Source organism: Nerophis ophidion, linkage group LG23 (genome assembly GCF_033978795.1).
Source record: "Nerophis ophidion isolate RoL-2023_Sa linkage group LG23, RoL_Noph_v1.0, whole genome shotgun sequence".
NCBI lineage: Eukaryota > Metazoa > Chordata > Actinopteri > Syngnathiformes > Syngnathidae > Nerophis > Nerophis ophidion.
The window spans coordinates 23,332,700-23,360,269 of NC_084633.1; the positions used below are offsets into that span (position 1 = coordinate 23,332,700).

The window sequence follows — 27,570 nt, forward strand, 5'->3', positions numbered from 1 at the left end:
CACAGGGAGACAAACAGGAAGCTGGACCAAAATAAGAGTGCTGACAGGAACTAAGGACAGGATATTCTAAACACATAGAGGAGAAACTAAAACACAAACCGTCAGTGGCAAGTGTGACATTTCCCAAGACATGCACCTGGGGATAGGCTCCTCCCACCTCCAAAGACATACACCTGGGGATAGGCTCCTCCCACCTCCAAAGACATACACCTGGGGATAGGCTCCTCCCACCTCCAAAGACATGCACCTGGGGATAGGCCCCTCCCACCTCCAAAGACATGCACCTGGGGATAGGCCCCTCCCACCTCCAAAGACATACACCTGGGGATAGGCTCCTCCCACCTCCAAAGACATGCACCTGGGGATAGGCCCCTCCCACCTCCAAAGACATGCACCTGGGGATAGGCTCCTCCCACCTCCAAAGACATGCACCTGGGGATAGGCTCCTCCCACCTCCAAAGACATGCACCTGGGGATAGGCCCCTCCCACCTCCAAAGACATGCACCTGGGGATAGGCCCCTCCCACCTCCAAAGACATACACCTGGGGATAGGCCCCTCCCACCTCCAAAGACATGCACCTGGGGATAGGCTCCTCCCACCTCCAAAGACATGCACCTGGGGATAGGCCCCTCCCACCTCCAAAGACATGCACCTGGGGATAGGCCCCTCCCACCTCCAAAGACATGCACCTGGGGATAGGCTCCTCCCACCTCCAAAGACATGCACCTGGGGATAGGCCCCTCCCACCTCCAAAGACATGCACCTGGGGATAGGCCCCTCCCACCTCCAAAGACATGCACCTGGGGATAGGCCCCTCCCACCTCCAAAGACATACACCTGGGGATAGGCCCCTCCCACCTCCAAAGACATGCACCTGGGGATAGGCTCCTCCCACCTCCAAAGACATGCACCTGGGGATAGGCCCCTCCCACCTCCAAAGACATGCACCTGGGGATAGGCCCCTCCCACCTCCAAAGACATGCACCTGGGGATAGGCTCCTCCCACCTCCAAAGACATGCACCTGGGGATAGGCCCCTCCCACCTCCAAAGACATGCACCTGGGGATAGGCCCCTCCCACCTCCAAAGACATGCACCTGGGGATAGGCCCCTCCCACCTCCAAAGACATACACCTGGGGATAGGCCCCTCCCACCTCCAAAGACATACACCTGGGGATAGGTTGATTGGCAACACTAAATGGTCCCTAGTGTGTGAATGTTGTCTGTCTATCTGTGTTGGCCCCGTGATGAGGTGGCAACTTGTCCAGGGTGTACACTGCCTTCTGCCCGATTGTAGCTGAGATAGGCGCCAGCTCCCCCCGCGACCCCAAAGGGGGATAAGCGGTAGGAAATGGATGGATGGATGGATTGTCTTCTAAGTAGCAGTGTAAGAAACACAAGTGTGCTGGTGAGAACAGCAGCAGCAAATGAAACTGCAGGATTTGAAATAAACTGTCCAGACTTTGACTTTCTAACAAAATCAGCACATAGATCCTAACATTTATAAATTAGATATTTTGCATTTTTAAGTCAAGTACATGTTTTAATATACAACATTGTGTACTTTATTCAAAAATAAACAACACTTTGACTGTAAAGGTGAGAATAAACAGGACAAAATACTTTTATATGTGTATAGAGATATTCAGAAATCATTTTTAATTATTATTGATGTTATAGATTAACATTATATGGTGTATATATTTGTTTTACATTTGTTAATACATTTGCTTTTGAGTACTCATAAATCCTTCTTAGTTCATATTTACTGCTTCACATCTGAAACATCTTCTGGACCACTTCTGGAAGCATATTATTATTTACTTTATACATCATTTCAGCAGTTGTCTTAATCCTTGTGTGGTGTTCGGCTCTGTGGGACCCGTTTTTAATGTTTATTAAAAGAAAAATAATACAATTAATGAATTTTCCAAACTGAGACTCACTGGCTTTGGCTCATTTTCTGTGAAGAACATATATCAGAATACATATTTAATGAACACACACCATACACCCCCCTACACATTTCTGTTACATATAGGATGTTCGGGGTCCCCTGGCCCCGGGGCTAATAGAAGTGTGGAAATTGATGTTCTGTTCACACACACACACACACACACACACACACACACACACACACACACACACACACACACACACACACACACACACAGCAGGCCTAGACAGGAGGAGGACAGAGTGTATGTACACAGAACATCAGAGGGTCAAACGCAAGGTTGCAACACTACCTGCCAACGCTGTTCGCTCTCCCCTTGCTGCACAACCCTGGGCCAAATGTCACCATTGACGAACAGCTGATGCCTTTAAGGGGCCGCTGCTCCTTTCGGCAGTAAATACCATCCAAACCTGCCAAGTATGGTACAAAGATCTGGGCTGCCTGTGATGTCACTTCCTCATATGCTTGGAACTTGAGGGAGGAGCCCCCAAGAAAAAACAAGGAATGAGAGTAGTCCTCGACATGTCTCAGTGACTCCGTGGACACAACAACACATGCAACTATTTTTTTTACTTTGCACAAACTGGGACAGGAGCTCCTGAAGAGGAAGCTGACCATGGTGGGAACAATAAGGAAAAACAGGTCAGAGCTCCCACCTCAACTGCTGACTTCAAAGAACAGGCGTGTCAAGTCTTCCAAGTTTGTATACACGGCTGACACATCCCGGGTATCCTTTGTGTCGAAGAAAGGCAAGAATGTGGTGCTCATGTGTACACTGCACGGGGAAGGAAGAATCTGTGACCAGGAACATCACAAACCAGAGATCATCATGGATTATAACGCCACAAAAGGAGGGGTAGACAACATGGACAAGCTGGTGACGGCCTACAGCTGCAAACGGAGGACTTTACGCTGGCCACTGGTGATATTCTTTGACATGTTGGACATATCAGCGTACAACTCCTTTGTCATTTGGATGGCACTGAACCCAGAGTGGAAACGAGTGAAGCTCCAGAAAAGACGGCCCTTTCTTGAGGATCTGGGAATGGCATTGGTGAGACCACAAATGGAGAGAAGAAATCCTATCCCCAGAACCCCAGCCTCTGCAGCCATGGTGAGGAGGATTCAGGAGGAGAATGCTGGTGGCCTGTCTGCAGAGCCTGAAGTAAGTGTGTGATGCTGTTGATACATGTCTGCCACTCATGTCTTCTTAAAGAGAGACAGAAGTCTTAGTAAAATTCCTGATCTTTTCATTATTCTGGGTTGTGAACACCAGCAACAAGAAGAAGTGTGCGGACCCAAGATGGAGAGGAAAACAACACGTATATCTGCAACACACACACACACAGTAAAGCTCTGCCCCTCAAGTGTTGTATAGGCTAGTGGCTACAGGCCATGTGTTCAATGTGTTGTCTTCACTGCTATGTTTACTCTGTGTTCATGTTGTTCAGCTTGTGTTGTGCACCTCAATGGCTTACATTTCAAGTTCAACAAAATAAAAGTCAGTAGTTTCTAAAAAGCTTGCTTCACTTGTAAATTTGTTTCCACTCTTATCTTGATTTTAATTTATTTTCTTTATTATGTTTTAAATAATACGTTGTAATTGTGACCTAACAAAGGTTAAGGGCAGATATTAACCATATGTATTGTTTATACTCCTTGTAATTGGAATAAGGTAAACATCTGTTCAGTATTTTAACATAAATTGTTTGCTTGTGAGGCATTAAAAGTCACAAAATGCAATGGGTCCATCAGACCCAAAAACACTGGCTGAGTAACAACAATATGGACACCACACAAGGGTTAATACTTATACACTAAACATGTAAAGGAGGAATTGGAAGTCTGGGACACTAAATAAGGCACACTTGGAAGTAATGAAGTTCTTTGTGTGTGCAGTTGCAGCAGAAGTCCACAGGAGGGCGCACGATCCCTCTTAATAAGTCTGGTTCTCTCTCTCTCTCTCTCTCTCTCTCTCTCTCTCTCTCTCTCTCTCTCTCTCTCTCTCTCTCTCTCTCTCTGTATTTCTCTCTCTCGCTCTCTTTTTCTCACTCTCTTTGCCCCTCTCGCTCTCTCTCTCTCTATTTATTTATATATATATATATATATATATATATATATATATATATATATATATATATATATATTTTATATACATATATATATATATATATAAATGTATATTTAATTCATACGCTAAACGTGTATTTAATATTTATACACTAAACACGTTTTTAATATTCATATATTAAACAGTTGTTTAATTAATACTTATACACTAAGCCCTGCGATGAGGTGGCGGCTTGTCCGGGGTGTACCCCGCCTTCTGCCCGATTGTAGCTGAGATAGGCGCCAGCGCCCCCCGCGACCCCGAAAGGGAATAAGCGGTAGAAAATGGATGGATGGATAGACATGTAAAGGAGGAATTGGAAGTCTGGGACACTAAATAATGCACACTTGGAAGTAATGAATTTCTTTGTGTGTGCAGTTGCGGCAGAAGTCCACAGGAGGGCGCACGCTCCCTTTTAATAAGTCTGGTCTATCTCTTTTTCTCTCTCTCTCTCTCTCTCTCTCCCTCTCTCTCTCTCTAAATATATAAATATACATACATATATATATATATATATATATGTATATATATATATATATATATATATATATATATATATATATATATATATATATATATATATATATATATATATATATATATATATCAATCAATCAATCAATGTTTACTTATATAGCCCTAAATCACTAGTGTCTCAATATATATATATATATATATATATATATATATATATATATATATATATATATATATATAATTTATACACTAAACATGTATTTAATATTCATACACTAAATAAGTTTTTAATATTCATACATTAAACAGTTATTTGATTAAAATGTATACACTAAAAAAGTTTTTAATATTCATATATTAAACAGTTGTTTAATTAATACTTATACACTAAACATGTAAAGGAGGAATTGGAAGTCTGGGACACTAAATAAGGCACACTTGGAAGTAATGAAGTTCTTTGTGTGTGCAGTTGCAGCAGAAGTCCACAGGAGGGCGCACCATCCCTCTTAATAAGTCTGGTCTCTCTCTCTCTCTCTCTCTCTCTCTCTGCTCGCTCTCTCTCTCTCTCTCTCTCTGTCTCTCTCTCTCTCACTCTCTCTCTCTCTCCCTATCTCTCTCTCTCCCTCTCTCTCTCTCTTTCTTTCTCTCTCTCCCTCTCTCGCTCTCTCTTTTCTCTCTCTCTCTCTTCCTCTCTCTCTCACTATTCCACTCTCTCTCTCTCACTCTCTCTCTCTCTTTCTCTCGTCTTCTCTCTCTCTCTTTCTCTTGCTCTCTCTTTTTTTCTACCTTTCTCTCTCTATATGTATACATATTTTTATATATATATATATATATATATATATAAATATATATATATGTAATTTATACGCTAAACATGTATTTAATATTTATACACTAAACAAGTTTTTAATATTCATATATTAAACAGTTGTTTAATTAATACTTATACACTAAACATGTAAAGGAGGAATTGGAAGTCTGGGACACTAAATAAGGCACACTTGGAAGTAATGAAGTTCTTTGTGTGTGCAGTTGCAGCAGAAGTCCACAGGAGGGCGCACGTTCCCTCTTCATAAGTCTGGTTCTCTCTCTCTCTCTCTCTCTCTCTCACTCTCTCTCTCTCTCTCTCTCTCTCTCTCTCCTCTTTCTCCCTCTCCCCCACCTTCCCCCCACATATTGGCCCTTCTCCTATTTTTTTACATCAGTTTTGTTTCTATCATTATCCATCCATTTCCTACCGCTTATTCCCTTTTTGGGGTCGCGGGGGGCGCTGGCGCCTATCTCAGCTACAATTGGGCGGAAGGCGGGGTACACCCTGGACAAGTCGCCACCTCATCGCAGGGCCAACACAGATAGACAGACAATATTCACACTCACATTCACACACTAGGGACCATTAATGGATTTGAACCCAGGACTGCAGGACCTTCGTATTGTGAGGCAGACGCACTAACCCCTCTTCCACTGTGAAGCCCGTGTGTCTATCATTATATATATTATATTGTTTCACAGCCCAGCCCTATTGTTTTTTTTTTTTCAAATTGCTGTTTTTTTAATTGATTTCTATTTGATGTCTTTTGCAATATAATGTATTGACATTGTTTTATTGCCCAGCTCTATCGGCTTGTTTCCATTTTTTTCTATTTCTTTCTCTCTATGTGTCATGTATTGGTTTAGTTTAACGGCTCAGTCCTTTGGGGATTTTTTTCAGAAATAATATTTTTTTAATTGATCTTGTTCGATAATTATTGATATCGTTTCATCGCTCAGCCCTATTGGCCTTTTTCCTTTTTTATTCAATTTTTTTGTAATTATATATTTTTTTACATAAGTTAGGTTTCTCATACACTTATATTCATGCACTAAACATGTTTTTACTATTTCTACACTAAATAAGTATTTATTATTCATACACTAAACAAGTATTTAATATTCATATATTAAACAGTTGTTTAATTAATACTTATACACTAAACATATAAACGACAAATTTGAAGTCTTGGACACTAAGGCACAATTGGAAATAATGAATTTCTTTGTGTGTGCAGTTGCAGCAGAAGTCCACAGGAGGGCGCACGTTCCCTCTTCAAAAGTCTGGTGCCCCCCTCCCCCCACATAAGTTATGTGTCTAGTTTTATCAGCCAGCCCTATTGGCCATTTTCCTACTTTTTTAACATCAGTCATGTGTCTATCATTATATATATTGTATTGTTTTACAGCCCAGCCCTATAGTTTTTTTTTAAATTGGTTTCGATTTGATGTCTTTTGCAATATATATTGACATCGTTTAATCGCCCAACCGTATCGACTTTTTTCCATTTTTTTCTATTTTTTCTATCTATGTGTGATGCTATTAAATTGATATATCGGTGTCAGCCAGCGATCCTTGGTCCGCTTCCGATGGTGCGGAGGCTTGGAGGCGTGTGTGGACTAATGGAGGGGGTGTTTCCACCAGGCGTGTATGGAGGCCTATTTCATTCAGGGGAGGAGCCAGAAATGATGACGTAAGAAGCCCCGTGACCGCTTCGGGAAGCAGTACAGATTTGCCGGGAAATTCGACAAGTTATAAACCGCCCAAGTTCCATCGAAAATGTTGTCTTTTGAGTCTTGTGGTCAGTTGGGAATATGGAGAGTGAATAAAAACAGTTATTTAAATGCCACTAGAATCAAAGAAGGATGACAAACTGAATCAAAACAACAAACTTGATGTCCATTTCATAAACATTAGATTACTGATTGTTGTTGGTAACGTCAACAAAACTTTGATAGCACAAAGGTTGGTGCGTTGGCCTTTTATTCTACAAGACGTGAGTTCCATTCTTGGCAACGTCAGTTCCCAATTGTGTTTATCAATGGAAAACAATACACTTATTAAAGTAAAGCTTTCCGTATTTATTATTGTTAAGCAGCTACCAGAAATCCATAGCTGAATAAGGGAGAGGTTTTGTAAAAAAAACCACAAAAAAACGAATAGTCTAAAAGCAAAACTAAAAATGAACTAAATCTCCTCTGTTCTGTACATCATTGTCCAAGTGACATTATATTGTCATCTTCCTCTTTATGCCATTTCCTCAAGGTGACAGAAAAACATGATACAACCTGCCTATCATGTGATTCTACCATGTTGGCAAAATACAAACACACAATATATTGACATATATAACACATAAAACATGGAATTAGAAGTGAACAGTACCCATCCCTACCAGCAAGTGTTGTTGTACTGGAAACTAATTTACAAACACAACTTCATCACACACAATACTCCACTATGGAATTGTTCTTATATTAAAATGAGAAACAAATCCATCTTTGTACAGCAATGGTTTGAAAAAGGCATTTGGTCACGGATGCACTTATTGAGTTTTAAAAGTATTTTATTATTTGAAGATTTCATTAAGTATGACCTGCAAATAAAAAATATTACAAAGTTTAAAAAGGCTTTCATTCAAAATATTCTAGTTACTGCATCTTTTTTAATTCTTTACTATTTCTTCTTCTTATTTTCTCTGGAACAAAAAAGTACTCATAACTTAAAAGTTTCCATTCTTTCTAAGGCAAAAGAGTTAATCACAGAAAAAAAAGATGGATTTGACCTCTTAAAATAATATGTTGGATGTTGTTTTGCAATTGAAGACAATATTTGTTTGTTCTGTGACTGGGAAACACAATAAACAGTTTATTTTAAGAATGTATGCAAAGTAAATCTCTGTGGGATGATGTACAATATTGGCTTTTGTCTGACACTCCAAACTTTGACTGATGCTGATGTTGTTTTGGGGATGTTGAAAAAGAAAAAAAAAAAACACATAAAAAATGTTTAAAACACAATACTGGATTTATTTGATGTATCCACAAATGTAAGTTTGTAAAAAAAAAAACATCCTTTCACATTTATATTACATAAAGGTCTGGGGACATACATATAAAACAATCACAACACAATCATTATAATACTGAGTAATAACGATAATGAATAAAATAGATTATAGAGAACCAACAAATGATTCATAAAGTCACACATTTTAAAATTGTATAAAAGACAACTGTTCAAATGATGTATAAAGTAAATAATAATATGCTTCCTGAAGTGGTCCAGAAGATGTTTCAGATGTGAACCAGTACATATGTATATCATATAAAGGTGATAATCTATGGGGTTATTAACAATTAGAAATAAAATATGTAATACTTCAATATTTCATATGAATCTGAAATTGCATGACGAAATCTATCTATATATATATATATATATATATATATATATGTGTGTGTGTGTGTGTGTGTGTATGTGTGCGCGTGTGTGTGTGTACATACACACAAAATGTTTTTTCCATGTAAAATAAGTCTCGTACTGTTTACTCAAATTGTTCTTTCATTTTTTTTTAATGAAAGTACACATTATTGCATATTAAGGCATGTGCTAGACTTAAAATAGCACTAATATAAAATATCTAATCTATAAATGTAGAAGCACATTAAAAATATTGTTACTCAAACAACAATGTCGCCAGAGGTGGGTAGTAACACGTTACATTTACTTGAGTAACTTTTGGGATAAATTGTACTTCTACGAGTAGTTTTTATGCAACATACTTTTACTTTTACTTCAGTATATTTATAGAGAAGAAACGCTACTTTTACTCTGTTCCATTTATCTACATTAAGCTCGCTACTCGCTACTTTTTTTTATGGATCTATTAATGTTTATTTTGGTTAATGACAGAGCTTCAAAGTAGGAACTACGCATGCCTGCGTTTCACCAATCACATGCAGTCACTGGTGAAGTTGGACCAATCAAACAGAACCAGGCGGTCACATGACCGTGATACGTAAAACCCAACTTAAACGTGTTGACAAACTTATTGGGGTGTTACCATTTAGTGGTCAACTGTACGGAATATGTACTGTACTGTGCAATCTAATAATAAAAGTTTCAATCAATCAATCAAAACTGTAAAGAAAAAAGACACTTTTTATTTCAACCGTACTTCCCGTCAAAAGCCTAAAGACTGATCGCACAGTTCCTGTCTTCACAATAAAAGCGCTGCTCCATCGCGCCTGCGTTAAAAAAATAAGAGTCTCCGAAAGCCAGCGCAAACAAGCTACCAAGATAAGGAGATTGCCGCCAATGTATTTCTTGTCAAGTGTATAAAAACGAATATGGAAGTTGGACAAATAAGATGCCAAAAACCACCGACTTTCATGTGGTATTAGACAGGAAGGAGCAATTTTTTTTTCCTCCATTTGAAAACGTGGACGTCTGATTCCAATCAATGCAAGTCATCAGAATCAGGTAATACACCAACTTATATTCTTGTCTTCATGAAAGATAGGAATCTATATGTTAAACATGCATGTATATTCATTAAAACACCTTCAACATGTCAACAAAAACGGCAAAATAAATAAATATAAATTATATACTGAATATATAAATGTGTACATATATACATATATACATATTACTTATATATATATATAATATGTGTGTGTATGAATGTTATGTGTGTGTATGAATGTTATGTGTGTGTATGTATGTTATGTGTGTGTATGTATATGTATATATGAGGTAGATCACCTCGACTTGGTCATTTACTAAGTAATTGATAAACGTTGAAAAACTTATTGTGGTGTTACCATTTAGTGGTCAATTGTACAGAATATGTACTGTACTGTGCAATCTACTAATACAAGTTTCAATCAATCAATAAATCAATCAATCAATCAATCAATCAAATCAATGAATGCCTACTGAGGCTATGGTGCTGTTAAGTTATTGTGGCTCAATGGGCCATTTTTTAAATTTTATTTTAATGTACTATTATTTAATACATATTATTGTTTTAGTTGCTTAAGAGATATTCCTGGCTCTGAATTTGCTCATTGCTATTTTTATGTTTTTGTGCATTACTTGTTGCCGTAATCATTAAACAAACAGGTTACTCATCAGTTACTCAGTACTTGAGTAGTTTTTTCACAACATACTTTTTTACTTTTACTCAAGTAAATATTTGGGTGACTACTCCTTACTTTTACTTGAGTAATAAATCTTTAAAGTAACAGCACTCTTACTTGAGTACAATTTCTGGCTACTCTACCCACCTCTGAATGTCACACATGTTATATGTGCTGATGTTGTTAGAAAGTCAAAATGAAAGTCTGGACAGTTTATTTCAAATCCTGCAGTTTCATTTGCTGCTGCTGTTCTCACCAGCACACTTGTGTTTCTTACACTGCTACTTAGAAGACAATCTTTCACCACACACACTGCAACTCAACACTTTTTCTCCTGGGTGTCTTCTCATGTGTGCTACAAGGGTTGATCGTCAACAAAAGCTTCTGTTACAGATTGAACAGGAATGTGATTTTTCACCAGTGTGTGTTCTAGCGTGTTTTTTCAAACTCTGACTTTGTGTAAAACCTTTACCACAGATTGAACAAGGAAACGGTTTTTCACCAGTGTGTGTTCTCATGTGTACTTTCACATCTGTACTTTGTGTAAAACCTTTACCACAGGTTGAACAGGAAAAAGGTTTTTCTCCAGTGTGTGTTCTCATGTGTACTTTCAGACGACTTTGGTATTTAAAGGTTTTGTGAGAGTGAGAAGATGTGAAGTGAGTGTTGTCAGTGTGACATGTCTTATCATCTTTAGAGTCTTCATCATCAGTGTCAGGAGAGTGTGACGTTGTGTCCTCACTATCTGATAGTGGAGCTAAGAGCTTGTCTGCTTGTGATCCTCCACAGTGGTCTCCATCAGCTTCTGTTGTCATGTGTTGTGTTGAGCTGCTGCTTGGAGGCTCCCCCCCTCCCCTCTCCTCACTTTCACCTTTCACCTCATCATCTTCACTCTTCACAGGGACACCAGTCACTGGGAACTCCTCCAACCATTTAGGCCGACTGATGCCCTTTTCCTCCTCTTCCTCTTTAATGTGCGGCGGCTCTGGTCCTCTTCTTCCTCTTTAATGTGAGGGGTCAGTGGGTTCTCTTGCTCCTTAAAGTGAGGGGTCAGTGGATCATCCTCTTCCTTTTTGATGTGTAAGATCAGTGGGTCCTCCTCTTGCCCTTTAATGTGAAGGGTCAGTTTAACATTATGGGTCTGTGGCGTCTCGTCTTCCTCTTTAATGTGGGGGGGCTGTGGCTCCTCTCCTCCCTCTTTGATGTGTTGGGAATGTGGTACCTCTTCTTCCTCGTGTATGTGGGGGGACTGTGGTTCCTCCTCCTGCTCACGAGGACGATGTGCTTCATTGAGGTCTGTGGGACAGGAGGAAACAAACATTCTTGATAAAAGTCCAGCTTTGCTCAGTCACATGAGACATTGTCCTGCACCAAGATATGATCTCACAATCTCATCAGTTTCCCCCTCACAGCAGTCAGGGTACTTCCAGCTGACACATGAAGAAGACTTTCAGGGGAATACCTTCCCAGGCCAACGTCCAATCCACCTTATTCATATAAAAACATCCTAAAAGTCATTCCTGCAATCCTTAATGGTAGACGCCATACATAAAAGTGTGCTGTTCTAACTCTGAATAAGTCATACACACACAGGAAATAATGTACCACATGCCAGCCTCCACACAGTAGTACTAGTGATGAGCTCCCCCTGCTGGTGGACAATAATTACTCTCATTTTCCTATTCATCTTTAGAGACATGTCTGTCATAAAAGAAGCATGAGCACAGTCAACATGTTGGCCAATAAAGATGACATCTGTGTTGCTTTCATTTAGATAGTGTCACCACAGTTAAACTGGGAAGAAGTAATCAGATTACTGACTACACCTTCAAAAGATAACGTGTTTACTTTATTAATAATAGTAATAATGGATTATATTAATTTAGTGCGTTTCCAGACACTCAAATTGCGTTAGAGTGAGAACTGAGAAGGCATCATTCATGCAGTCCACACATTCAATCAAAATCAGTATCAGACAGACCGTATTTCCTTGAATTGCCGCCGGGTATATAGTATGCGCCTGCCTAGAATTACTGCTGGGTCTAACTCGTTTCGCAAACTAATTAGCGCATGCTTAGCATTACCGCCGGCTCAGGATTAACGTCGGGTCAAACTCCATCCATCCATCCATCCATCCATCATCTTCCGCTTATCCGAGGTCGGGTCGCGGGGGCAGCAGCCTAAGCAGGGAAGCCCAGACTTCCCTATCTCCAGCCACTTCGTCTAGCTCTTCCCGGGGGATCCCGAGGCGTTCCCAGGCCAGCCGGGAGACATAGTCTTCCCAACGTGTCCTGGGTCTTCCCCGTGGCCTCCTACCAGCTGGACGTGCCCTAAACACATCCCTAGGGAGGCGTTCGGGTGGCATCCTGACCAGATGCCCGAACCACCTCATCTGGCTCCTCTCGATGTGGAGGAGCAGCGGCTTTACGTTGAGCTCCTCCCGGATGGCAGAGCTTCTCACCCTATCTCTAAGGGAGAGCCCCGCCACCCGGCGGAGGAAACTCATTTCGGCCGCTTGTACCCGTGATCTTATCCTTTCGGTCATGACCCAAAGCTCATGACCATAGGTGAGGATGGGAACGTAGATCGACCGGTAAATTGAGAGCTTTGCCTTCCGGCTCAGCTCCTTCTTCACCACAACGGATCGATACAACGTCCGCATTACTGAAGACGCCGCACCGATCCGCCTGTCGATCTCACGATCCACTCTTCCCCCACTCGTGAACAAGACTCCTAGGTACTTGAACTCCTCCACTTGGGGCAGGGTCTCCTCCCCAACCCGGAGATGGCACTCCACCCTTTTCCGGGTGAGAACCATGGACTCGGACTTGGAGGTGCTGATTCTCATTCCGGTCGCTTCACACTCGGCTGCGAACCGATCCAGTGAGAGCTGAAGATCCCGGCCAGATGAAGCCATCAGGACTACATCATCTGCAAAAAGCAGAGACCTAATCCCGTGGCCACCAAACCGGAACCCCTCAACGCCTTGACTGCGCCTAGAAATTCTGTCCATAAAAGTTATGAACAGAATCGGTGACAAAGGACAGCCTTGGCGGAGTCCAACCTTCACTGGAAACGTGTCCGACTTACTGCCAGCAATGCGGACCAAGCTCTGACACTGATCATACAGGGAACGGACTGCCACAATAAGACATTCCGATACCCCATACTCTCTGAGCACTCCCCACAGGACTTCCCGAGGGACACGGTCGAATGCCTTCTCCAAGTCCACAAAGCACATGTAGACTGGTTGGGCAAACTCCCATGCACCCTCAAGAACCCTGCCGAGAGTATAGAGCTGGTCCACAGTTCCACGACCAGGACGAAAACCACACTGTTCCTCCTGAATCCGAGGTTCGACTATCCGGCGAAGCCTCCTCTCCAGTACACCTGAATAAACCTTACCGGGAAGGCTGAGGAGTGTGATCCCACGATAGTTGGAACACACCCTCCGGTCCCCCTTCTTAAAGAGAGGAACCACCACCCCGGTCTGCCAATCCAGAGGTACCGCCCCCGATGTCCACGCGATGCTGCAGAGTCTTGTCAACCAAGACAGCCCCACAGCATCCAGAGCCTTAAGGAACTCCGGGCGGATCTCATCCACCCCCGGGGCCTTGCCGCCGAGGAGCTTTTTAACTACCTCAGCGACCTCAGCCCCAGAAATAGGAGAGTCCACTACAGATTCCCCAGGCACCGCTTCCTCAAAGAAAGACGTGTTGGTGGGATTGAGGAGGTCTTCGAAGTATTCCCTCCACCGATCCACAACATCCGCAGTCGAAGTCAGCAGAACACCATCCGCACCATACACGGTGTTGATAGTGCACTGCTTCCCCTTCCTGAGGCGCCGTATGGTGGTCCAGAATCGCTTCGAAGCCGTCCGGAAGTCGTTTTCCATGGCTTCCCCGAACTCTTCCCATGTCCGAGTTTTTGCCTCCGCGACCGCTAAAGCTGCACACCGCTTGGCCCGTCGGTACCCGTCCACTGCCTCCGGAGTCCTATGAGCCAAAAGAACCCGATAGGACTCCTTCTTCAGCTTGACGGCATCCCTCACTGCTGGTGTCCACCAACGGGTTCTGGGATTACCGCCACGACAGGCACCAACAACCTTGCGGCCACAGCTCCAATCAGCCGCCTCGACAATAGAGGTTCGGAACATGGTCCACTCGGACTCAATGTCCCGCACCTCCCTCGTGACATGTTCAAAGTTCTCCCGGAGGTGTGAATTGAAACTCTCTCTGACAGGAGACTCTGCCAGACGTTCCCAGCAGACCCTCACAATGCGCTTGGGCCTGCCAGGTCTGTCCGGCATCCTCCCCCACCATCGCAGCCAACTCACCACCAGGTGGTGATCGGTAGAAAGCTCCGCCCCTCTCTTCACCCGAGTGTCCAAAACATGAGGCCGCAAATCCGATGACACAACTACAAAGTCGATCATGGAACTGCGGCCTAGGGTGTCCTGGTGCCAAGTGCACATATGGACACCCTTATGTTTGAACATGGTGTTTGTTATCGACAAACTGTGACGAGCACAAAAGTCCAATAACAAAACACCACTCGGGTTTAGATCCGGGCGACCATTCTTCCCAATCACGCCTCTCCAGGTTTCACTGTCGTTGCCAACATGAGCGTTGAAGTCTCCCAGTAGGACAAGGGAATCACCCGGAGGAGCACTTTCCAGTACTCCCTCGAGTGTACCCAAAAAGGGTGGGTATTCTGAACTGCTGTTTGGTGCGTAAGCACAAACAACAGTCAGGACCCGTCCCCCCACCCGAAGGCGAAGGGAAGCTACCCTCTCGTCCACTGGGTTGAACTCAAACGTACAGGCTTTGAGCCGGGGGGCAACCAGAATTGCCACCCCAGCCCGTCGCCTCTCACTGCCGGCAACGCCAGAGTGGAAGAGGGTCCAGTCCCTCTCGAGAGAACTGGTTCCAGAGCCCTTGCTGTGCGTCGAGGTGAGTCCGACTATATCCAGCCGGAACTTCTCTACCTCGCGCACTAGCTCAGGCTCCTTCCCCCCCAGTGAGGTGACGTTCCACGTCCCAAGAGCTAGCTTCTGTAGCCGAGGATCGGACCGCCAAGTGCCCTGCCTTCGGCTGCCGCCCAGCTCACAATGCACCCGACCTCTATGGCCCCTCCTATGAGTGGTGAGCCCATTGGAGGGATGACCCACGTTGCCTCTTCGGGCTGTGCCCGGCCGGGCCCCATGGGAACAGGCCCGACCACCAGGCGCTCGCCATCGTGCCCCAACTCCGGGCCTGGCTCCAGAGCGGGGCCCCGGTGACCCACGTCCGGGCGAGGGAAATCTGGGTTCATTTCGTTGTAATTCCATAGAAGTCTTTGAGCTGCTCTTTGTCTGATCACTCACCTAGGACCTGTTTGTCTTGGGAGACCCTACCAGGGGGCATGAAAACCCCCAGACAACATAGCTCCTAGGATCATTGGGACACGCAAACTCCTCTACCACGGTAAGGTAGCAGCTCAGAGAGGAGTCGGGTCAAACTCGTTTTGCAAAATATTATTTTTATTAGCGCATGTCTAGAATTCCCGCTGGGTCACACTAGTCACGTCACGAGTGACACTTCACCTGTCATCATTTTCAAAATGGAGGAGGCTGATTTCAATCATTTGAAATCGCATAAAGGGAAGAAGATTAAGAGCTATTCAGTAGGATTTAAGGTCCAAGCTATTGAATATGCTAAAAAGAACAGTAAGCAGCTATGTTTTATTAATATACCGTAGCTGCGTGTGTCAAATATGAGTCATTAAATGACTCCCGCCTCCTAGTGGTAGAGGGCGCTAGTGATCCTTCTTGCGACTACTCGGCTGAAGAAGAAGTGACAACAAGTAGCAAGAGTGAGCAGCAAGAGTTTATTTTTTCCTCTCGCTTGCACTTTTAACATGGAGGATTACATATCTAAAATAAAACAGTTTTCTAAACTGGACTTTAAATCGAAGCAGGAGGTAATAAAGGGAGATCTCCATCGAGACAGAGAGATTTTTAAAACTGAAGAAAGATAAGGAAGACTTCTATAAACAAGTTATTGATGCTTTTGATCAGAAGGAGCTGCGCATGGACTTTATTTATAAGTAAAGGTAAGACCATAATAAAGTTTTTTTATTAAATGTGCTTTTCGTGATGGTATATATGGTTTAATAATAATAATAATTAATTATAATAATAACAATAATAATAATAAGTAGATGAGGCAATTGTTCAAGGAATTGCATGTGAATGCTCCAATGTTGGAATTGAACTGAAATGCTGACAGAATGTAGTGTGAATGTAAGAATAGTTTGAATGTTGGAATGGTTTAAATGTTGAAGAGTTTGAATTTCAAGGAAAACCGGAATTTGGTTTGGAACTTGGGAAAGTGTGAGTTTGAAGGTCCAGGATGAGTGGAATGTGTTGATGTTGGAATGGTTTGAATAGGTTGAAAAATGTGGGGATGGTGCAACTTGGAAAAGTGTCACTCAGGTGGGTGTACGCATGTGTGGAAGGTACCTAGACACAGAAAACTCCCCCACAAGCATGTTTGTGTGATTGACAGAAATATTTCAAGTCAATGTCCAGAGGTATTAAAACATTAGTCAATCAATCACACAAACGGTCAATGAACTTTGCAGTCATGGATACACTGTGTGTTTATTTTCTCCGGTTGCGGCTCTCAAACTGCATACAAAAGGTCTTCTTTTGTTCGTTTGGTCCCAAAGCGTAAAAAAGCGCTGCCTCAATTCTGCTAAAATAAAGCGGGTCTGGGGGCCCAAACGTCTCCACTCCAACACGCATGAGCAGCTAACTTGGCTAACATTAGCAGGTCTGGTGATGCACCGCACGTGACCTACGGTGGCCTAGGATGGACAAACCAGACAATTCTCACAAGACCACAACTCTTCTTCTCTCAACTTCCCAAAGTAATAATCCAATCAATAATCACTGAACTCAAAAAAGATAAGGCATATTATTTTAACAATGACTTTGTTCCAAGATGGCGCCCCCCGTGGCTGACGTCTTTGCGTCGTCCTCCCGACAAAATATACGTTTTTTATTTAATATACAAACCCCGTTTCCATATGAGTTGGGAAATTGTGTTAGATGTGAATATAAACAGAATACAATGATTTGCAAATCCTTTTCAAGCCATATTCAGTTGAATATGCTACAAAGACAACATATTTGATGTTCAAACTCATAAACTTTTTTTTTTTGCGAATAATAATTAACTTAGAATTTCATGGCTGCAACACGTGCCAAAGTAGTTGGGAAAGGGCATGTTCACCACTGTGTTACATCACTTTTTCTTTTAACAACACTCAATAAACGTTTGGGAACTGAGGAAACTCATTGTTGAAGTTTTGAAAGTGGAATTCTTTCCCATTCATGTTTTATGTAGAGCTTCAGTCCTTCAACAGTCCGGGGTCTCTGCTGTCGTATTTTACACTTCATAATGCGCCACACATTTTCCATGGGAGACATGTCTGGACTGCAGGCGGGCCAGGGAAGTACCCACACTCTTTTACTACGAAGCCACGCTGTTGTAACACGTGGCTTGGCATTGTTTTGCTGATATAAGCAGGGGCGTCAATGGTAATGTTTCTTGGATGACAACATATGTTGCTCCAAAACCTGTACGGACCATTCAGCATTAATGGTGCCCTCACAGATGTGTAAGTTACCCATGCCTTGGACACTAATACACCCCCATACCAACACAGATGCTGGATTTTCAACTTTGCGCCTATAACAATCCGGATGGTTATTTTCCTCTTTGTTATGGAGGACACTGCGTCCTCTGTTTCCAAATATAATTTGAAATGTGGACTCGTCAGACCACAGAACACTTTTCCACTTTGCATCAGTCCATCTTAGATGAGCTCGGGCCCAGCGACGCCGGCGGCATTCCTTGGTGTTATTGATAAATGGGTTTTGCTTTGCAAAGTAGAGTCAGTGGCCTAGTGGTTAGAGTGTCTGCCCTGAGATCGTTAGGTTGTGAGTTCAAACCCCGGCCGAGTCGTACCAAAGACTATAAAAAAAAATGGGGCCCATTGCCTCCCTGCTTGGCGCTCAGCATCAAGGGTCGGAATTGGGGGTTAAATCACCATAAATGATTCCCGGGCGCAGCATCGCTGCTGCCCACTGCTCCCCTCACTTCCCAGGGGGTTATCAAGGGGATGGGTCAAATGCAGAGGACAAATTTCACCACATCTAGTGTGTGTGTGACAATCATTGCTACTTTAACTTTTTAACTTAACTTTAACTTGCACTTACAGATGTAGCAACCAACTGTAGTTACTGACAGTGGTTTTATGAAGTGTTCCTGAGCCCGTGTGGTGATATCCTTTACACACTGACGTCAGTTTTTGATGCAGTACCACCTGAGGGATCAAAGGTCCATAATATAATGGCTTACGTGCAGTGATTTCTCCAGATTCTCTGAACCTTTTGACGATTTTACGGACCGTAGATGGTAAAATCCCTAAATTTCTTGCAATAGCTCGTTGAGAAATGTTGTTCTAAAACTGTTCGACATTTTGCTTACAAATTGGTGACCCTCGCCCCATCCTTGTTTGTGAATTACCTAACATTTCATGGAAGCTGCTTTTATACCCAATCATGGCACCCACCTGTTCCCAATTAGCCTGCACACCTGTGGGATGTTCCAAATAAGTGTTTGAAGAGCATTCCTCCACTTAATCAGTATTTATTTCCACCTTTCCCAACTACTTTGTCATGTGTTGCTGGCATCAAATTCTAAAGTTAATGATTATTTGCACAAAAAAAAATGTTTATCAGTGTGAACATCAAATATGTTGTCTTTGTAGCATATTCAACTGAATATGGCTTGAAAAGGATTTGCAAATCATTGTATTCTGTTTATATTTACATCTAACACAATTTCCCAACTCATATGGAAACGGGTTTGTAATTTGCATCCTAAATGCAAAGTTTTTGCACGTAACTGTGAGATATAACAGAGATGCACTTCTGGACATCGGAAAAGCTCACCACGAGCTCACTTCTAGTCTGACGGACTTCAACTTTCTGCTACGACGAGAGCCAGCTAACCACAAAACAACAACAACAAGACGGCGGGGCTACATGCTAGGCTAAAGGCTAGAGCTACACAACCACCACTACCTAGCCTGCTGCTAGCTAACGTGCGCTCACTCGACAACAAGCTGGATGAGCTGAGAACCAGGACTACATCCCAACGTGAACTGAGAGAATGCTGTGCTCTTATTTACGCGGAAACCTGGCTTTCGGACAGCATCCCAGACTCTGCTATCCAGCTAACAACGCACTCAGTTTACCGTGAAGGCCGGACAAAGGCTTCAAGAAAGGCGGAGGCGGGGTCTGTGTTTACGTGAGTAACAGCTGGTGCTCGGACGTACAGGTGGTTGAAAGACACTGCTCGGACAACATTGAGTTGTTGATGGTGAAATGCAGACCTTTTTACCTGCCAAGGGAGTTCAGTGCAGTGTTTATACTGTCTGTTTACATCCCGCCACGGGCGGACTCCACTACAGCGCTAAAGCTGCTGCATGACGTCATCAGTAAACAAGAGCCCGCACACCCCGATGCTGCGTTCACGAAAGCTGGGGATTTTAACCACCGCAACCTAAAGAGTGTCCTCCCTAAATACCATTAATATGAGGACTCTCATACGAGGGGAAACAACTCTCTGGACCAAGTATACTGCAATGGGAGTGGAGTCTACAAATGGTAAATTGGTAAATGGGTTGAACTTGTATAGCGCTTTTCTACCCCATTTTAAGGAGCCCAAAGCGCTTTGACAGTATTTCCACATACGCCCAATCACACACACATTCACACACTGATGGTGGGAGATGCCATGCAAGGCGCTCACCAGGACCCATCAGGAGCAAGGGTGAAGTGTCTTGCCCAAGGACACAACAGTGATGACTAGGATGATAGATGGTGGGGATTGAACCAGTAACCCTCAAATTACTGGCACAGCCACTCTACCAACTTCGCCACGCCGTACCCAGACCACACTTTGGACTATCTGATCACATCTCAGCTTTTCTATGTGCAGCGTACAGACAGCGCCTCAAGCAAGCCCCCCCCAGTGAGTAAAACTGTTCAAGTTTAGAATGAAGACACTGAACTAGTGCTTCAGGACTGCTTTGGGAGTACAGACTGGGACATGTTTAAAACTGCTGCTCAGAGGGAGGATGGTACTGTGGACATAGAGGAATATGCTTCCAGTGTAACTGGCTACATCAGCACATGCGTGGAAAACATTGTTCCCACAAAACAATACCAGATATACCCAAACCAAAAAACTCTGGATTAACTGTGATGTTTGGTCCAAGCTACATGCCCGCTCCACTGCATTTGTCTCAGGCAACGCTGAGGACTAGAATAAGGCCAGATATGACCTGTGTAAATCCATCAGCGAAGCCAAGGGACAATACAGACAAAAGCTGGAGGGATTCCACTTCAACACAGATTCCCGGCGCATGTGGCAAGGCCTGCAACACATCACAGACTACAAGCAGGGGAGCAGGGGGGTCACAAACAGCCAACGCTCACTGCCAGATGAGCTGAATGAGTTCTACGCCCGCTTCGAGGTCCTCAACACCAACTAACAGAGAGGGGTTCTGACCACGGAGCCCACGCAGGACCCACCGCTCACTGTGACAACAGCAGAGGTACGTACAGTTCTGAAGAAAACAAACCCACGGAAGGCAGTCGGCCCAGATAACACCTCTGGCCAGGCCCTCAGGGTGTGTTCATCAGAGCTGGCTGACGTACTTGCTGACATATACAACTTGTCACTAACACAAGCTGTTGTGCCCACCTGCTTCAAGACCACCACCATCGTGCCCCTGCCAAAGAAAAACACTGTGACCTGTCTGTTGCACTCACCCCAATAGTGATGAAGTGCTTCCAGAGGATAGTCATGTCACACATCAAGAAGACCATCCCAGACACACTGGACCCTCTACAGCAGGGGTCACCAACCTTTTTGAAACCAAGAGCTACTTCTTGGGTACTGATCAATGCGAAGGGCTACCAGTTTGATACACACTTAAATAAATTGCCACAAATAGACAATTTGCTCAATTTACCTTTAATAGATAAATCTATGTATGTATATATATATATATATATATATATATATATATATATATATATATATACATATATATATATATAAAAATGGGTATTTCTGTCAGTCATTCCGTCGTAACTTTTTTTTCCTTTTATGGAAGGTTTTTTTGTAGAGAATAAATGATGAAAAACACTTAATTGAACGGTTTAAAAGAGGAGAAAACCCGAAAAAAATGAAAAATAAATTTTGAAACATATTTTATCTTCAATTTCGACTCTTTAAAATTAAAAAATGAAGAGAAAAACTAGCTAATTTGAATCTTTTGGAAAAAAGTGAAAAACTTATTTATGTAACATCATTAGTAATTTTTCCTGATTAATATTAATTTTAGAGTTTTGATGACATGTTTTAAATAGGTTAAAATTCAATCTGCATTTTGTTAGAATATATACCAAATTGGACCAAGCTATATTTCTAACAAAGACAAATCGTTATTTCTTCTAGATTATCCAGAACAAACATTTTAAAAGAAATTCAAAAGAATTTGAAATAAGATTTAAATTTGATAGTACAGATTTTCTAGATTTGCCAGAATATTTTTTTTGAACTTTAATCATAATAAGTTTGAAGAAATATTTCACAAATATTCTTCGTCGAAAAAACAGAGGCTAAAATGAAGAATTAAATTAAAATGTATTTATTATTCCTATTTTCTTTCTTTCTTTCTTTAGTTTATTTCGAACATGAATATTTACAACACAATACAATACAGACAATAAAAATGATTTACAATTTTAAAAAAAATACTTGAACATTTATTTAAATTGTCAGGAAAGAAGAGGAAGGAATTTAAAAGGTAAAAAGGTGTATGTGTTTAAAAATCCTAAAATCAATTTTAAAGTTGTATATTTTCTCTAAAATTGTCTTTCTGAAAGTTATAAGAAGCAAAAAAAAAAAATTTATGTATTTAAACAAGTTGAAGACCAAGTCTTTAAAATATTTTCTTGGATTTTTTCAATTCTATTTGAGTTTTGTCTCTCTTAGAATTAAAAAGGTCAAGCAAAGCGAGACCAGCTTGCTAGTAAATAAATAAAATTTAAAAAATAGAGGCGGCTCACTGGTAAGTGCTGCTATTTGAACTATTTTTAGAACAGGCCAGCGGGCGACTTATCTGATCCTTACAGGCGACCGGTGCCCGTGGTCACCGAGTTGGTGACCCCTGCTCTACAGTTTGCCTACCGGCAGAACCGGTCCACTGAGGATGCAGTCAACCCCGTCATCCACACCACCCTCACCCACGTAGAGGGCAAGGACACCTATGCCAGGCTATTATTCATCGACTACAGCTCTGCTTTTAACACGGTCATCCCACAAAAACTCACTGCTAAACTCCTCACTGTTGGTCTGACACCAACTCTCTGTGACTGGGTCCTGAACTTTCTCACAAACCGGCCCCAGTCAATCAGAATCGGCAACCAGACATCAGGAACAAAGGTTCTAAGCATTGGGACCCCCCAAGGCTGCGTGCTGAGCCCCCTAGTGTACACCCTCTTTAAATTCCTCGGGACGCACATCAGCGAGGACCTCACCTGGGATCACAACACCCAACAAATAATAAAGAAAGCCCAGCAGCGACTGTACTTCCTAAGAAAGCTGAGAAAATTTGGCATGCCACCCAAAATTCTCAGCGACTTCTATAGAAGTACGGTTGAGAGTGTCCTTACCAGCTCAATCACGGTCTGGTATGGAAACTGCACTGCTAAGGACAGGAAGGCACTCCAGTGAGTGATTAAAACGGCTCAGTACATATCAGGAGCAGCCTTCCCCTCACTACAGGACATGTAGTCTACCAGGGCCACCAGGAGAGCACACATCATCATCAAGGACAGTACACAGTCTCTTCAGCCTCCTACCATCAAGCAGACCATACAGGAGCCTGAAATCCAGGACTACCAGACTGACAAACAGTTTCTACCCACAGGCCATCAGGCTTGTGAATGCTAACTTGTGAATGCTAGCTCCCTCCAACTCCCCGTTATTACTTTTGTCTTTTTGAACAAAAGACAGCTACCTTGACCACCCCCGAACTGTGAACCATCACTGTAGACACGTTTCACCTTTGATCACTAAAGACACTTTAACTGCTGCTGTGACCCAAGGTCACCTCCATATTTATACTGTTGACTGTCAATCAGAATGTGCAATAATGTTATGTTACTTACTGTGTCTTGTATATACATTTTTATTTTTTATTTTTAGCTAAGTACCGTGTGACTTGTTGAAGAGTGGACTAGCAAAGTAAGATTTTCATTGTACGGCAAACTGTCTGTTTAACTGTGCATATGACAATAAACAATCTTGAATCAAAAAGTGATTTCACGTAATATTTTGATATTTACACATTGCATATTTACACACACGCATTTTACTAGAATACCCTTATGACCATTACATATATCAATATCACGTACCTACTGTACTGTTTACTTGTTGAAATACCCTTTTTAGAGCAAATATCTGCCCAAATGGCCACTTTGTTGCTGCCAAAAATGTATTTTAAGTAATATTTTGATATTGACACATCTCATCTCTGCATATTTTACTAGAATACTCTTATGGACATTACATGTGTATATATGAATCAAGTACCTACTGTACTGTATACTTGTAGAAATACCCTTTACAAAGCTAAAATATACCAAAACAACCACTCTGCTGCTGCCAAAATTTGATTTCAATTAATATTTTGATACTGACAAATCTCATCTCTGCTTAGTTTACTAAAATACCCTTATGAGCATTACATATATCAAAATCAAGTACCTACTGTAATGTTTACTTGTTGAAATACCATTTTTAGAGCAAATATCTACCCAAATGACCACTTTGTTGCTGCCAAAAATGTATTTTAAGTAATAGTTTGATATTGATACATCTCATCTCTGCATATTTTACTAAATACTCTTATGGGCATGACATATATATAAATCAAGTACCTACTGTACTGTATACTTGTAGAAATACCCTTTACAAAGCTAAAATATACCAAAACAACCACTTTACTGCTGCCAAAAATTGATTTCAAGTAATATTTTGATATTTACACATCTCATCTCGGCATATTGTACTGGAATACCCTTATGGGCATTACACATGTATAAACCTAGTACCTACTGTACTGTTTACTTGTTGAAATACCCTTTTTAGAGCTAAAAACTACCCATTTTTCTACTTTACTGCAACCAATAATTGATTCCAGATAGTATTAACAATAATAACAAAATTGTCAGAATAATTATATATAAGTTATAAAACAACTTTTTGTTCCATTGAATTCAGGTCCCCTGCGACGAGACCAAAGCTGTCTTTCATCTTATCAAACAAAAGGCTTGTAAAACTCCACTGTCTGCGATGGGATGCAACATGGAGGTGTCGGTTTCTTTGATCTTTTGACAGCCACAGGAAGACCTTTTCTTGACCCGAGATCTACAAAGCGGAGAGGGAGCAGACCTGACGCAGCATCAGGCACCTTTTCTTTTAGCTGTTTATGATCGAGTGCGACAGCCGTTTACGACCCCCCTCCCTTTAGAAGCAGCTATGTAATCAGAAAAGCCCCAAAGGAAAGAGGACGCGTGGAACTCCCTCGTCAGAGCGTGGTGGGAAACTGTACGAAGTTGCAGCCAAGACGTTTCTCCTCATGAGCTAAATTGAATCCTGTCTGTGTTTGATTTCTTTGCTCCTTGTCTTGTTTAATAGATGTCATCGGCAAAAATGTCAAAGCATATCTCTGAGACACAATATTATACATTCTGAAAACGATAGCAAGAATATACCTACAAATTTCAGAAAATGTCACGAGCAAACACTTTGTTTAAAAGGTTTTTACTGCCTTTTTAGCCCTTTGAGACAATTGTGATTTAGGGCTAGATAAACATTGATTGATTGATTGATACAGTACAAAAATTCTAAATAACTGAAGAAACATCACTGATAAACATTGGAAAACTGTCACTGAACGTCTTAGTGTGATGTCATTCTGTGACAGACAAATGGAACACAGTTTCCACATGGTGAGGACATTGATGGTCAGACTCACTGTCTTACGGATCACCTCAACTTCTGCCTAGACGTGACCTGCCCTGCTAAGACTGTTCAGTGCTACCCTAATGACAAACCCTGGGTAACACAGGAGGTTCAAGCTGTGCTCAACAAGAAGAAAGCTGCCTTCAGGAGTGGAGACAGGGAGGCAATGAGAGCAGCACAGCGGGAGGTGAAAGGACACGTGAGGAAGGCTAAGGACAGCTACAGGAAGAAGCTGGAGCAGAACAACATGAGGGAGGTCTGGGAAGGTGTGAAAACCATCACAGGCTACAAGACAAAGACCAGAGCAGTAGGGGGGACAATAGAGAGGGCCAATGAGATTGAGAACTTCTTCAACCGGTTCAACCAGAACCGGTTGAAGTGGGGGGTGTCCTCCCCACCCCCCACCACAGCCACCCCCTCTTCTTCTCCCCCCCAGCCATGGTTGCAACCCCCTATTCCTCCTCCTCCTCCTCCTCCTCCACCAGACATTAGTCATCTCTGTGGACCAGGTCAGAGGTCAACTGAGGAAGCTGCATCCTAGAAACTATGGTGCGCACCGGAATCTATCTGGTGTGCACTATGTAATATTTAAGTACAGTCTTTTATTTTCTAATCAATTCATTTTTTACCATGAATTGATTAACGTGGACCCCGACTTAAACAAGTTGAAAAACTTATTGGGGTGTTACCATTTAGTGATCAATTGTACGGAATATGTTCTTAACTGTGCAATCTACTAATAAAAGCATCAATCAATCAACCAATCAATTCCTACATGCAAACACAGTGTTACTGTTCAAACTGTGTGTAATGCAACAGTATTTAAAATGATTAAATATACTTGTTAAATAATGTGTCTTCCTTGTTTTTTATGAATAATTAAGGCCTACTATGCTACTGTATTTTAATGCTGTTCATGATGGTGGTACTTGGAAATTCAAGTATTTTCTGAGGTGGTACTTGGTGAAAAAAGTTTGACAACTACTGACGTAATGACATTGTAAACTACATTGGCAGACACCATTTTGTTATACCCAAACGGCGTCTGCTCATACATCGCGCTTCCAACAAAATCCCGTCACCCCCCGAGTAAAAAGGTTCCACAACTGTTCACGTTATACCATCTCATCTTATTGTCCATCATGTGAATGTTTGAAGTGGAACTAAATGTGATCTCTGAGAGGGGTACACATTATTACCAAAGCAGGGCCCCCATCCACATATACAATACTAGTACATATCTGATGAAAAACAACATTATTTTTGTTTTTTTAATTATAATTGTGCCAAATCACCTATATTTGGACATTATCTAATGCAGGGGTGTCCAAAGTGCGGCCCGGGGGCCATTTGCGGCCCGCAGCTAATCGTTTACCGACCCGCCAGATATTCTGCAAAAATTGCAAAATTGATAGAATTGCAAAAATTAAAAAAAAAACATCTAAAAAAAGTGGAATGAGGTGAAATCTAATGAGAAAAAGTGGCAATGTTGACACAAAGCTGCCATGCAGGCAGTTTTTTTCCCCCTTTTGTCTTTATTTTCTTTTTTTTCCATTGCTCAAAAAAAAGGACAAAAAAAATCTATGTTATAATGAATTATTACTTAAAAATTATCCTTTTAAAATGTTTTATGTGGAAAAAATATTGCATATGTTTTGTGGTTGCCATATAAAAACATCAAAGTTTTGACAAAAGAGCATAAAATAAACAAAATAATAGTTCAAACTTAAAATCAATAGATATATCGGAAGTTGATCTTGAAATTTAAGTGTTTAAAGTAAAAAAAATTATAATAAAAATGCATCATTTTATTAATGGGGTTCGAATCTCAATTATATTTAGTAGGATTTTATTTAACTTTTCACTGTGATTACTCAAAAATATTAAATAATTAAAATCAAAGGT

At 41.7% G+C, this 27,570-nt stretch overlaps 2 protein-coding genes across 2 annotated transcripts in view; one reads left to right on the forward strand and one right to left on the reverse strand.

Annotated features, from left to right (window-relative positions):
* The first annotated feature begins 2,159 nt into the window (after positions 1-2,159).
* On the forward strand, positions 2,160-3,451 carry LOC133541731 (uncharacterized). The gene is made up of 2 exons (XM_061885293.1): positions 2,160-3,124; positions 3,236-3,451. Exons 1-2 carry the CDS (start codon positions 2,576-2,578, stop codon positions 3,335-3,337), a joined length of 651 nt encoding a protein of 216 aa, XP_061741277.1. The 5' UTR covers positions 2,160-2,575; the 3' UTR covers positions 3,338-3,451.
* Positions 3,452-10,703: 7,252 nt separating this feature from the next.
* Positions 10,704-27,570, reverse strand: part of LOC133541802 (golgin subfamily A member 6-like protein 25) — a 245,703-nt gene continuing 228,836 nt past the window's right edge. Inside the window, exon 6 of the mRNA XM_061885401.1 lies at positions 10,704-11,800. Coding sequence (XP_061741385.1) covers positions 11,415-11,800 — 386 coding nt within the window. The 3' untranslated portion in view covers positions 10,704-11,414. The remainder of the gene's footprint in view (positions 11,801-27,570) is intronic.

Bases quoted from the DNA above. Each gene is read 5' to 3' on its own strand.
- LOC133541731 (XM_061885293.1), top strand. From the start codon at position 2,576: ATGGTGGGAACAATAAGGAAAAACAGGTCAGAGCTCCCACCTCAACTG. The intron at 3,125-3,235 runs GTAAGTGTGTGA...TGTGAACACCAG, and splicing joins GCCTGTCTGCAGAGCCTGAA to CAACAAGAAGAAGTGTGCGG.